The 11,855-nt window shown below is 33.4% G+C and overlaps 1 protein-coding gene and 1 long non-coding RNA gene across 4 annotated transcripts; both read right to left on the bottom strand.

The window, feature by feature from the left end:
• Positions 1-4,702: 4,702 nt before the first annotated feature.
• On the bottom strand, positions 4,703-8,776 carry LOC104906610 (vesicle-associated protein 1-3). Of its 3 annotated transcripts, none has more exons than XM_010695386.4 (10): positions 8,361-8,775; positions 8,178-8,248; positions 8,040-8,085; positions 7,568-7,680; positions 7,277-7,447; positions 7,125-7,166; positions 6,549-6,590; positions 6,286-6,327; positions 5,258-5,335; positions 4,703-4,890 (listed from the first exon to the last, which is right to left on the bottom strand). In XM_010695386.4, the coding sequence occupies exons 1-10, from the start codon at positions 8,407-8,409 to the stop codon at positions 4,780-4,782; spliced, it is 765 nt and encodes a 254-aa protein (XP_010693688.1). In that variant the 5' UTR covers positions 8,410-8,775; the 3' UTR covers positions 4,703-4,779. The 3 variants fall into 3 exon arrangements, with proteins under 3 accessions (XP_010693688.1, XP_010693687.1, XP_048497019.1); XM_010695385.4 differs by having other exon boundaries at positions 8,004-8,085; positions 8,361-8,772; XM_048641062.2 differs by lacking the exon at positions 7,125-7,166 and having other exon boundaries at positions 8,004-8,085; positions 8,361-8,776.
• Positions 8,777-9,649: 873 nt separating this feature from the next.
• On the bottom strand, positions 9,650-11,538 carry LOC125495822 (uncharacterized). The gene is made up of 3 exons (XR_007272230.2): positions 11,313-11,538; positions 11,154-11,222; positions 9,650-9,827 (listed from the first exon to the last, which is right to left on the bottom strand). It is a non-coding gene; the product is annotated as an uncharacterized LOC125495822 (long non-coding RNA).
• Positions 11,539-11,855: the final 317 nt, after the last annotated feature.

Genomic DNA, 11,855 nt, shown 5'->3' with positions numbered 1-11,855 from the left:
TTGAGTATTGCTCTTTCTCGTTCTATCAGATATTATTATGCCTAATTTGCATAGTATCAGTACTCCGTCCTCTATATTATATAAATACTTCTGAAGATGAATGAGAATGGAATACAACTTGACCAAATCTTATCATGGTATCAAGAGCCACATAACCTAAAACCTAAAAATTTATTTTTCCGCAATTCAAAAAAAAAACTAACATCGATTTGGAGGGATATTAGGTGGAGCTAAAGGAGATGATGAAAATAGTAGCACATATAGTTAGTAAACAGGACAAAGAAAAAGAAGAGCTGATTCAGAAGATTGAAGAAGAGAGAGAAAGTACTAAACGTTTGCAGTCAAAAGACGTTATGCAACATAGTTTTGACTTTTTGAATTTTTGTATAACTAATTAAGGCTATGTTTAGTTCACTTGAAATTTTCTGATCTGAACTTATCTGATCTGATCTGAACTTATTTTTTCTGATCTGATCTGATTTGAACTTATTTTTTCTGATTACAAGATCTTATCTTTTAGATTTTTCTCAATATATAAGAAAAAATATAGTCATGTGGGGTCTTGTTTGATTCGTCTCAATGAGTACTTTATTAATATTCAATTATTATAATTTTTACTAATATGTAATGAAAGATATAATGATTTTTAAATATAAGCATGATCTGAATTGATCTGATCTGAACTTATTTTTTCTGATCTGATCTGATCTAATCTGATTAGATCTGAAATAAGCAAAAATAAGGTGAACTGAACATAGCCTAAGCCATCAGTAGTCTAGAGTCGAAATTTGGCGGATAGCAGCTCCAAGATTCTGATGTCGCAGGTCTTGTGGGGATTACACCAAAACAATGGCAAAATTTGTTGGATTGATTGAATCTCCCTCCACCTAAAAATAGGCTAAATAGTAAATTTTTATGGATTTTGGATATCGGTGCAACTCATCAGGTCACCGACACGTTTTCTTACTTGTGTGCTCCCTGAAAAATTAATGGTTGTCCAATTGGATTGCGTGATGGATGTACTACAAATGCTACACATGAGGGAGATGTAATTTTTCCTGGAAACTTGAAAATGACTAATGTTCTATTTGTGTCTAATTTTGATTGTAACTTGATTTCTATTCCACAATTGTTTGATTCTGTAAATTGTATTGTTCAATTCACTAAAACATTATGTGTCTTATAAGATTGCTAAAACGAGGACGTTGATTGGAGCGGGTGAACAAAAAGATGGACTTTTCTTTTTACGAGGTGTTCCAAAGGTACATATAATGGTTGTTGATGGCATGACATCGATGGATATATGGCATAAGCGTTTGAGTCATCCTCCGGAGAAAGTTCTGCGACATTTACCTTGTGTGAGTCCCTCTACTATTATTAGTTGCAATTGAGATGGGTGTGATGTCTGTTTTCGTGTCCATTAACCTAGAACTAGTAGAGCTAGTAGGATTTTTCACTAGTAGAATAAATGCTTATTGCTGCGGTAAAAAAATGGCATATTGCTGCGGTTTTGGACGCGCAGCAATTAAGGGGGCAGCAATAGGTAATAATTATATTGCTGCGGTTTTAAACCGCAACAATATTAGAACATATTGCTGCGGTTTCTAGGCAAAACCGCAGCAATAGATATTTTTTAATAATAAAAAGACAGGTTTATTGCTGCGGTTTCTTCCCGAAACCGCAGCAATATACGCATGGGCGCATGGCAGGTAAAAATTTTTTTTTTTTTTTAATTACTCAAGGCCCACAAAGATCTGTTAACTCATAGGTAAAAACAGAAGCTTTATCAGATTATATGAGAGGAAAATACAGAGATATTCAAGAGAAAGTTTACAATTACTGCCTTGAGTAACTCACGCAATATTTTACAATTACTGCCTTGAGTAAATTACAATTTTTTTTAACTCACGCAATATTTTACAATTACTGAATTACAGATCTAAAAACAAATACAATTACTGAATTACAGTTAATTAATAAAAAATAAAAATATTTATTAAGGTGATTGGACCTGATTGAAACTTATATGAACTGAACTGAACTCATCTGAACTGAACTGATTGGATCTGAAACTTAATTTATTAAGGTGAAGAGAACGCATCTTTACATAGTGTCTCTTCATATAGGACGTGCCTTTTAGATTTGAAGATTCTGATATTCATTACTTGCTATATTGTTTTTCTAAAAAGAATTGCTATATTATTTAAGTTAAAGGAATTATGAAATTAAATTATATTTTACCATCAAACAGTGAATAATTAAAACTAGTATTTATATGCACGTGATGCGTGCGAAAACAATTTGAAAATTAAAATAATTACTAGTTACATCTACTACGTTAGAAATTTTTAAAATTTTAATCATTTTTTCCCACTAAATCACAGACTTTTAAATTTTTTCAAAAAAATTAGTTGAGATGGAAATAACGACTTGTGTTGTAAATTTTCTCTTTTTTCTTTTTGTTGTGCCTTTTTTTTTATCTTTTTTAATTAATTAGGAAGTTATATTTATTTTCAATATTTCTTTTTTCCTTATTCAATTTTTTCGTATCCCACCTCTATTGCCAATTTGCCATATATAATAGAGATTCTAAATAAACATTTGTACTTATGGACACCTTGTCCCTTTGATTAACGCACTTCTCTTTCCCCTCAAAAAAATAAAATAAACATTTGTTCTTTTATTTAAGAAAACCAAGTTTTGTAAATAATTTGAAGCCATTATAATTATTAGATTCTTAGCTCTTTATTTGTATACACTAGTTTTGCTCATTAATTGATTGAACCTAAGAAACATAGAAGATTGGAGAAAGTTTCAATAAAAAAAGTTGAAACAATCTGTACGTCATTGAACATAAAAAATTTATCATACACTCAGGTGTACCATGAGCATAGTACATTTAATACTATTTTTTTGCTTATTACTCATTTGAAATCATCTAAATGAGTAAAATATACTAAAAAGCAAGAATTCCAAATAAGCAAATGAGCAAATATTACTCTTGAGAGTACCATGCATATGATACACCCGGTATATAATGAAATCACTCTTTACCTAGTCATTTTCTTTCTATAGAGTATTGTTCATTTCTTTCCTTAGATTTTTTTTGTTGTCACTATTAACCAATGCTAATATTTGTGGATCAAATGATAAAAAGAAGGTAAAAAAAAAATTCAATGTTTTATTTGCTAAAAAATGATGGTAGACAGATGTTAGCCATGAAGAGATCCATGATCCATCTTATCGTTTTCAACTTTTGGCGCCAATAATTCTAAATTCTCTAACCTCCACTAACCGTCACATACCTCTTCAACCGCATCAAATGTAAACCACCATTCAAAAACATAACAGAGCAACGCATCACATTTTATCAAGGATAGAAATGGAGAGAGTGATGGAAAAGAAGTACTCAACATTGCACAAGAGAATTGGGAGTTTAAAAGACAAACTTAATCCTATTATCTCCGAATCACTTACAACTGAAACACCACCACCTTACTCTGTTTCTGAAGAAATCGACAAAAACTTTCAGTTCATCAATAATCTCATCCACGCTGAATTTAACTCAAAATCAAACCCGAATTCTGATGAACACGATACCCATCATCTGAATCATGTTGCTGACCAGGTCAGGAAACTCCAGAACGTCTTTCGTAAATGGGCCAAAGTCGAACCCACTTCCTCATCGATGGAGTCCAATCAACAACCTTTTTGTCGCCTTACTTATCCTTGTCTTGATGAAGATGCTGATCATGAAGAAGGAGACGAAGTCCATCATGAAGACGACGAGAAATTCTCTACGTCGAGGTTCACAGTATATGAAAACCCGGAGTTTGTCGACTACTATGATCAGGATCAGGATGGAGTAGTGGAGTCAGATGAAGAGGAGATCATTACTGATGATAATGAGATGGAAGAAAGAGAAAATGCAGAGGAATGCATTGTTGATGATCAAGATCAAGAGAAAGAAATTGCAGGGATTCAGAAAGAGGAGAACATAATTAGTGGTTATCATCAGAAGAGTAAGCAAGAAGAAAAGAAGGGTAGTTCTCGTTATGGTTTCAGGGTAGTTTTCTGGGTTCTTGGGATAGGGATTGGAATATGTTGTATGAAGGCGGGTTTTTCTTGTTTTCAAGATTATCACTCTCCTGATGAATATCTTACTCCTACTTGAAAATATTTCAAATTAGAAGAAAAATTGTAGAGAACATGATAGATTTCATGTAATTGATTTTATTTTTATCTGATTAAGAATGAATATTATGTACTTTGCTGATGATCTTGTCTTTTTTAGTGAAGGTTTTTCATTTTATTCGATCAACACATTAGTCAGTAATACTATGCAGGATGCAGGATGCAGGAAATAGAAACCTCCAACTGCCATTTTTGTGCTCTGCATAGATGATTGCTACATGCTCCTAAATAAAGAAAAAGGTGGGTGGGGTGTATTCGTATTTGTATATATCTGTTTGAAAGGACGAAAAAACGACGAACATGCTTTTAGTTATAGGAGAAAATCTCTTGTTCGTAACGCCAAGATGTTACTACATAAACTGATAAAAGAACTAGTATGTTTGTTGAGACATGTATACATTCAGTACAACTTGGAGAAGCAAAAGTGGAGAAATCTATAACTATAGATGATTTTTGAAGCACATATTTTTGATATTCAAAAGAGGTCATGCAAATAGCTAAGAGATACCGAGACAAATAAGTCAGCACATCGTCACTTGTGTTACTAACTGGTGATCACAAAAAATCCTACGGAACTGCACAAGACTAACTAATCACATACCCAACCACTAAGCCGAAGAAAGAAGCTAAAAGCGCCAGTCGAGTTGCACTATTACCATGGCTAGTACTCCTGTAGATTTGTTTCCTTATCATTTCCTGTCAGAAAAATAGATAAAATGAACTGCTAGTTATTTACGGAAAAAATGAAGAAAATATTTGTGACTGTCCATTTCCCCGTGGTGTAAATATTTTAGTAAGTTATTACATAAAGTGCTGAGTGAAAATGCAGAACGTTAGCGCGAATGGATCACTAATTCACACCCATATGCTAACACTTGTGCCACAAACATTAGTAAACAACAGGAATTAAGCTATTACCCTGGTTTATGTGATGATAGACATGGCATCTATCAGAATAACAGATAACCCCCCGTTTCTAATATTAGATCATAGAACTATGAAGTGGAAACAATGGAACGATGAAGTTGATCAAAATAGAAAACAGCGTAGTTTCAGGACAAACCACTTCACACTGCAGCTCGTGATTTTCTAGCATCAGGAATGTTCGTTCTTCTATCAGCTTGGAAACCCTATCCCAGTCCTGAAAAATAATATCGTCATATAATTTCATAGTGAAGTTGGAACATTTTAAGATAGTAAAGAAAGAAAGAGGATCACACATGACATCATTCTGCGAATTTATAGCCGAAACTAAAGTAAAGGCTGAGCATCTTGTGCATATCCATAGGCATGTTATGGCAAAAAAAATGTTCTCGTAGCAAGTTTCTTTTAGCATAACTTCATACTTTGACAGACGGCATCAAGTTATTAACTGCGGTCAGGATGAGACATCTATATTATTTAGCTTAGAAGAGTTGAAGATATAAGACACAAGTTCCACGTATGGATTTACTTTCTAACTTAAACTTAGAAAATAAGTGCAGGCCTCATATCGTTGTTTCTGGTCAACAGCACCAGTTTCATCCTAATTAGACCTCCGCATTTTATCACAGACAATACTGCATCTCCATCACATTACAATTTACAGACCACACTGTGCAAGTTTTCAGTAATGTGGATAGTCCAAGAGCTTGATAATAATATCAAATTATACCCAGGCTTAGAGCCAGATTTGGATTGTTAGATTACCATCTCTTAACTACCAATTTAAGCACAGCTCTTCAAACATATTGAGAACTAACAAGTCAAGAACTGCACAAATCATGGTTATGAGTTCAATAATTGTGAATGTTAGCAAGCTGAAAGATTAAATTTTTCTTGGAATTAAGATCTTTTTTGGCTATTATCACCTATAGAAGGGATGATTATAAGAACAGAAATCATAATTTTCTATTCACCAATCAAAACTTTGTGCACGATTTTGTTTGGGATCTATGGTACAAATCTGTCAATAGATACCAGCACCTGTTGATCAACACTTCAATTCCAAAGACTGCTATGATTATCAACATTTTGAGTTATGCCACAAAAGATAAGATAAAAAATGTAAAAGCTAACCATATGTACATCACAAAATCGAGAACATTCTACCTGAGAAAGCTGCCTTTCAGGTTCAAATGTAGATTCTGATGCCTGAAATACGCAAGAGAATGATTAAATACGATGACATTAATGATGAGATACTAACTTTACCACTTGGGATACATTCAACCATAAGACCCAATCATCCAGAATTAAAGTTGAGAAGAATAAGAGCCAAAGTACTTAAAGTCTGAATATTATCACTATAACAAGAATAAAAGGTTATATTAAATGAACATTAGCTAAGGAATGTAAGATGATATATTAATCACCTCAAACATTTGCTCTTCCTCCTCTCCATCACTGTGTTGTTCCTGATTAGAATAACAATACTATTAGTTGTATAGAGCTCGTCAATTAAACTGATAAATCTATTCAGATCTTTCATAATCCTTCCAATCACCCGTATAGTGGACTCAATGAGACAATGATCAAACATGTATCCAGGCCTCTTGGCTCATGGGACATTTTTAGGATGAAGGAATCAGACAAGGGAAGCAGAACTGATAGGAAGGGGATATAAATCTGAGAGTTCTATACTTCTACCGCCCATATGAGTTTCACCATGCTTACACCTGTCCGATTGCTCTACTTTTCATTTGACAAGAAAAGACAGTAGTGGAGAGATACATATTGTCTCCTGACTATAAGTAAAAGAAGTGGCACCTAAAAACCCACAATTAATGCCATATCTTAATATACACTGGCTGATAAGTAAAAGTTGATAGCAATGAAAAGAAGCAATAACTAATTACTAAAAAAAAACCCAAACTGATAACAAGCCAACTCTAATACCACAAACAAGTAATTTCTAGCATTAACATTAAAAATGAGGCGAGAAATCAGACCTTGAAGAAAAAATCTTGGAACTCACCTGCGGTTGTTGTTGCCTGAAACCCATAATTGGGATTACTTAATCATGCAAGAGATAAATAGAATTACATAATACACAAGAAGTAGCTTTTTGAAATGAACCTCAACAGAAGAAGCTAGCACTTACAGAATCAAACAACGCCATTATGTGATTTCTGCGATCCAATGTCTCTGATTCGGGTGCTTCAGGAGAATACTCTTCTTCTGAAACTTCAGGGATAGGCGATGGCGGATCCGCAGTAACAAATACTACCCTCAACTTTAGTTCCTCAACATCATTGCCTGTCTCTTTTCTGAACTACAATATCAAACATATATGGAACATTCACACTCAGTGTAAAAAAAACAACACCCTCTCCCTCCTTTCTACCCATTATCTTCTAAAAACAATTCATCAACCTAAGAAAGTTCATCATACCATTTCAGAGGTTATATCTTCAGCATTCAACCCAACTGGAGCTATCATACTTTGAACTAGAAACTTGTCTTTTGGCAAAGGAACAGGAAAATCCTTTTGAGCTTGCATACTAACTAAATAACACCCAATATCAACATCATATAAGTAAGCAGTAACAATTACATTGTTGAACACTTAAAACCTTGTAACATTTAGCAAATAATACAAATAAAATCAACAGACAACAGAGATAGTTGGTCTACAAAAAGACCGTCTTACCTCACTATTTAAGTTAAACGGGTCACTTATAAAGTAGCGTAAACAAAAAGTGACCCCTACAAGATAAATAGTGAGACGCTAATTTGAGCATTTGCTCAACACATAATTTGCACAAACTATCTCCCCCCCCCCCCCCCCCCAAAAAAAAAAAAAACCTCGAGGAAAATAAAGAAATCACCTTTAACAACACAAGTTGAACCAGGAGAGATCATACCCACATTAGGACGAACACAATATTTTTTGGGATGTGTTGTTTTAACCTTGAAAAAATTCACAAAATCCAGAAATTCAATAACACCACAAAATCAGGAAAAAATTTACAAAAAGTGCCCAGATTTAAGAAAAAGGGTACCTTGAATGCAACATTTTGATCAATTTTGCTGGTTAATTCCAACCAACATGTGCTCAACTTGTTTAATTGAACTTGAGAAACCCCAACAAAGAAAACAACATGAAACAATGTGAGTTCATACAAAGGGGATTTTAATGGAGAAATAAAGCTTTTAGGAGAGAGAAAATTAAATGGTCAACTTACATGGGAATTTGAGCTCAGAAGGTTGGACGTGAAGGAATTTTCTGTTCATGCCTTAGAATTACCTGGGTTTTTTTTGTTTTCTTTTACCAACTTGTGACATGTAAGATTATTACACCATGCAATTGTATGTTGGTTTGAATTGGAAGAAAAAGGGTGATTGAAGAATAAAGATGGAAACGAATTGATTTTTGTTTCAAACTCAAGAATTCTGCTTTGTTTGATTCTCAATTTATCATGTGTTCTTTGTTTGATCTGATGATTTTAGGAGGCGTGAAATTTCTCTAGCGTATTTTTGACTTCTTATTTTTTTACGCTTTAATTCTGTCTTGGCCTTTTTTTGTCTGAATTCCTGTGAGCTAGACAAATTGAATTTTTGACCTCCAATTTTATGATTGACCAACTTTTAAAGTAATAGATGTGCATTCTCCCCATTTTAAAATAATCATAATGATGATGATATATAGACAATTATTTTGTTTCGTTCTTATTTTCTTATTACATACGTTTCTTTTTAATAGTTGCACTTTCATTCTTAACATTATTTACAAATTTTTCTTTAACTATCATTTGTGATCTATGGTTAAGAGAAAATATATTCATGAGGCATCTTATTTGATTCGTCTCAATGTATACTTGTAGAATATTGAGTTTTTATATTTTTTACAAATACAAAACTAGAGATATAAAGGCTCAAACTCAAAGTAGCGCATCAGCATGCGTGAAAAGTGTAATTGTAACTATTAAAAAGAAACGGAGGTAGTAGTTGTTTGTCATTTTTGGCACACTTCTTAGCATAAGTATTTTTCTTAGGAAAATTTACCCAAAAAAGTCCCACCTTTTGGCCGTCTGCCGAAAATACTCCCAACTGCCTATTATTATATAATAAACCTAACTTTGGGTTTTTTTATTTTTATTTGTGGACCCATGTCATTGGAAACCTGCTGAATAGATAAATAAAACACATCACGTGAGCTCAGCGTGAGTGTGTCTTTTCCCTCCCAAAAACTAACCCTTTTTCTCTCTTTCTCCTCTGTCTGCTGTTGATCATCGTTTTCATCTTCCTCTTTTTTTTGTCGCCTTTTTCATTTTCTGTGTGATTTGATGTAACAGCCCCCGTCCTAGCTTATGTTAAATATTGATTAAAAACTATACTTTCCAGCAATAGTGGAAGCAAGAGCATAATCAAACGTTACGGAGGCTGTCACCTGCTGGAGTCAACCCATTAATATGGCTGGATTGACTCTACAAGCTACACTTAGATCAAACATTCATCACACATGAAAATTAATTTAGTTATTACAAACCCAAAATAAGATTTTAATCATAAGTTTAAACAGTATTCATAAACAGAAGTAAATCTCAAAAGGTGATCATGTTCAAGCTTGCATCTGCTAGGATAGTTGGGACACGACTTCATATTCGCTCTTCCCTCAGTTTACCTTAGTTTGCTAGTTCCTGCACAAAAATCTGCCCCCACCAGGACAGGTTCATAGAACAGAAAGAAGAAAGAAAAATCAGCTTACGCTGGTACACATATCAACCCAAAGATAATTATGGTGGCTGAGCATATAATGTATTCACAATCCAAATCCACTTTGCAAAATCCATGGTTTAATTAAAAACACCATCTCAACATGAAATTCTACAATTTAATGTTTAAAAGATAATCACAAACTTCTCAACACACACACCAAGTCAAAACGGTTTTCTAGTTATGCGTAAGAAGAAGAGTTCACACATTGAGGTGCACCTAAGTGCAAACCTCCACACAATTCGGAGTTAAACTCCTACTTTTTACTCGCTTGCAAGCTTTAATAGGACATGTCCTTACACATATACACACATTCCTCTTCTATACGCAAAAAGAGTTCAAAACCATTTATCACAATTTCGAAACAAGTCACCAATGTTCAGTGATTGAAAGAAAACTGTTAATTACTTCAATAAGAATGGTTGAAGATGGTTATGACAGTAGTTAAGTGATAATTTGAGGTGCAATATATCATATCAAAATCAAGAGTTGCTCATCTAATCCCTTGTGTAAAGAACTTAAGTTAAGTGAAGTAAAAAGGATGTTTTTCGGAAGCGAAAATGTACTTAGCTTGAATCTCACTTGAACATGAACTTAATAAGTGGAGTTCTTCAACCTTAAACCTACTGGAAATCTCCTCACTTATAAAGAAATTTATTTAAACAACCTCTCACGCAAAACTAAAGTACATTTGTGTCTAAAATGCAGTTTTTAATGTGAAATTCTTCTACTTTGGTATGTCATTAAGTAAGAAAAGATTATTAAACAAGTTCTAATTCTAAAATACAGTAGATTAGTGATAAAAACTTTTGTGATAATCCTTTAAAACTTCCACTTATCATTTGCTAAACATAACTTCATAAAAACATGGAAAACTAGGGTAGTTTAGTCACCTTTTTAGTGTAAAAATCAACTATCAATTAAGGATGTTCTTAAAATCATGATACCTACACATGCATCCTCTTAACAATCACTTAACCTACTGTTCCATCAACCAACTTCATTCCAAAACAATTCAATCTCCAAACCACAACAAAAGTTCATGAAAAACAACAAAAATCACATAACTAGTTATAATGTAGTGAAAGAACATGCTTTTCCACTTGATTTTTGAATATTCAATGATTAATCCTTATCAAATACTAACATGCAGTAGATGTTAATTGCCTAAAATCAAGAAAATCCTCCTTAAAATCGTTCTCAATAATTTTACCAAATTTTTGTATAAACTAGGTTTCCAAATAGAGCTGTTTTATGTGTACCTTCACTTCTAACAGCAATAATCCGACTTCTCCTTCTCCTCAAGACTTGATTCTTGATTCTTTTTTATCCTAAGACATAAAAGAACATTCACACCAAATTTCATAAGAAAATACCTCAAGGAAGTACCTTAATTCAACCTAAACATTCACTATACTTACTGTTTTCTTGATTGAAGAAGATGGTTCTTTTTCTTGAACTTCTTGGCCACGAAATGGTGATCTTTTTGCTTCCCAATATGCTCCTATATGTAGTGAATAATAATCAGGCTTTGCATGCATAGGTTAAGAAGCAAAAATCCAAGAAATGAAGCTGAGAACCAACTCTGGTTCTTACCGCCAGAACTGGCGAGTTGGAAGAGGGAGAGAGAAAGGTTTTGGGCAGAGAAAATTTGTTTGTGTTTGGTGATGAAACTTATGTAGGATGTGAGGGTATATGTGGGGAAGGTATGGGTGTATTAATTCAGACTTGTTAGACCCATTTGGTTTGATTAATGTGGTTCCATTCCACCTTGGTGTATTTCTGAATTTTCCAGCTCTTCTCATTTGTCTTAATATGACTCCAAATCTTATAATATACCATATGTTAGTATTCTAAGACCCCAAAATTGTTCTTATTATAATCCTCATCATAAAATTTACTTGATATATCTAACCTCATACTCTAAATGAAATTCTAAAGTCCATTCTATTAAGCGTAACCGT

The sequence above is a fragment of the Beta vulgaris genome, chromosome 3, assembly GCF_026745355.1.
Source record: "Beta vulgaris subsp. vulgaris cultivar EL10 chromosome 3, EL10.2, whole genome shotgun sequence".
NCBI lineage: Eukaryota > Viridiplantae > Streptophyta > Magnoliopsida > Caryophyllales > Amaranthaceae > Beta > Beta vulgaris.
The sequence above is the reverse complement of the archived record's forward strand: the minus strand, read 5'-3'. Positions and strand labels throughout refer to the sequence as shown.

Coding starts and splice junctions, on each gene's coding strand:
- LOC104906610 (XM_010695385.4), bottom strand. CDS start 8,409: ATGAACAGAAAATTCCTTCACGTCCAACCTTCTGAGCTCAAATTCCCA. Junction 6,591..7,124: donor TCCAAGATTTTTTCTTCAAG/GTCTGATTTCTC, acceptor TATTCTAATCAG/GAACAACACAGTGATGGAGA. Junction 4,891..5,257: donor ACGAGCTGCAGTGTGAAGTG/GTTTGTCCTGAA, acceptor TTTTTCTGACAG/GAAATGATAAGGAAACAAAT.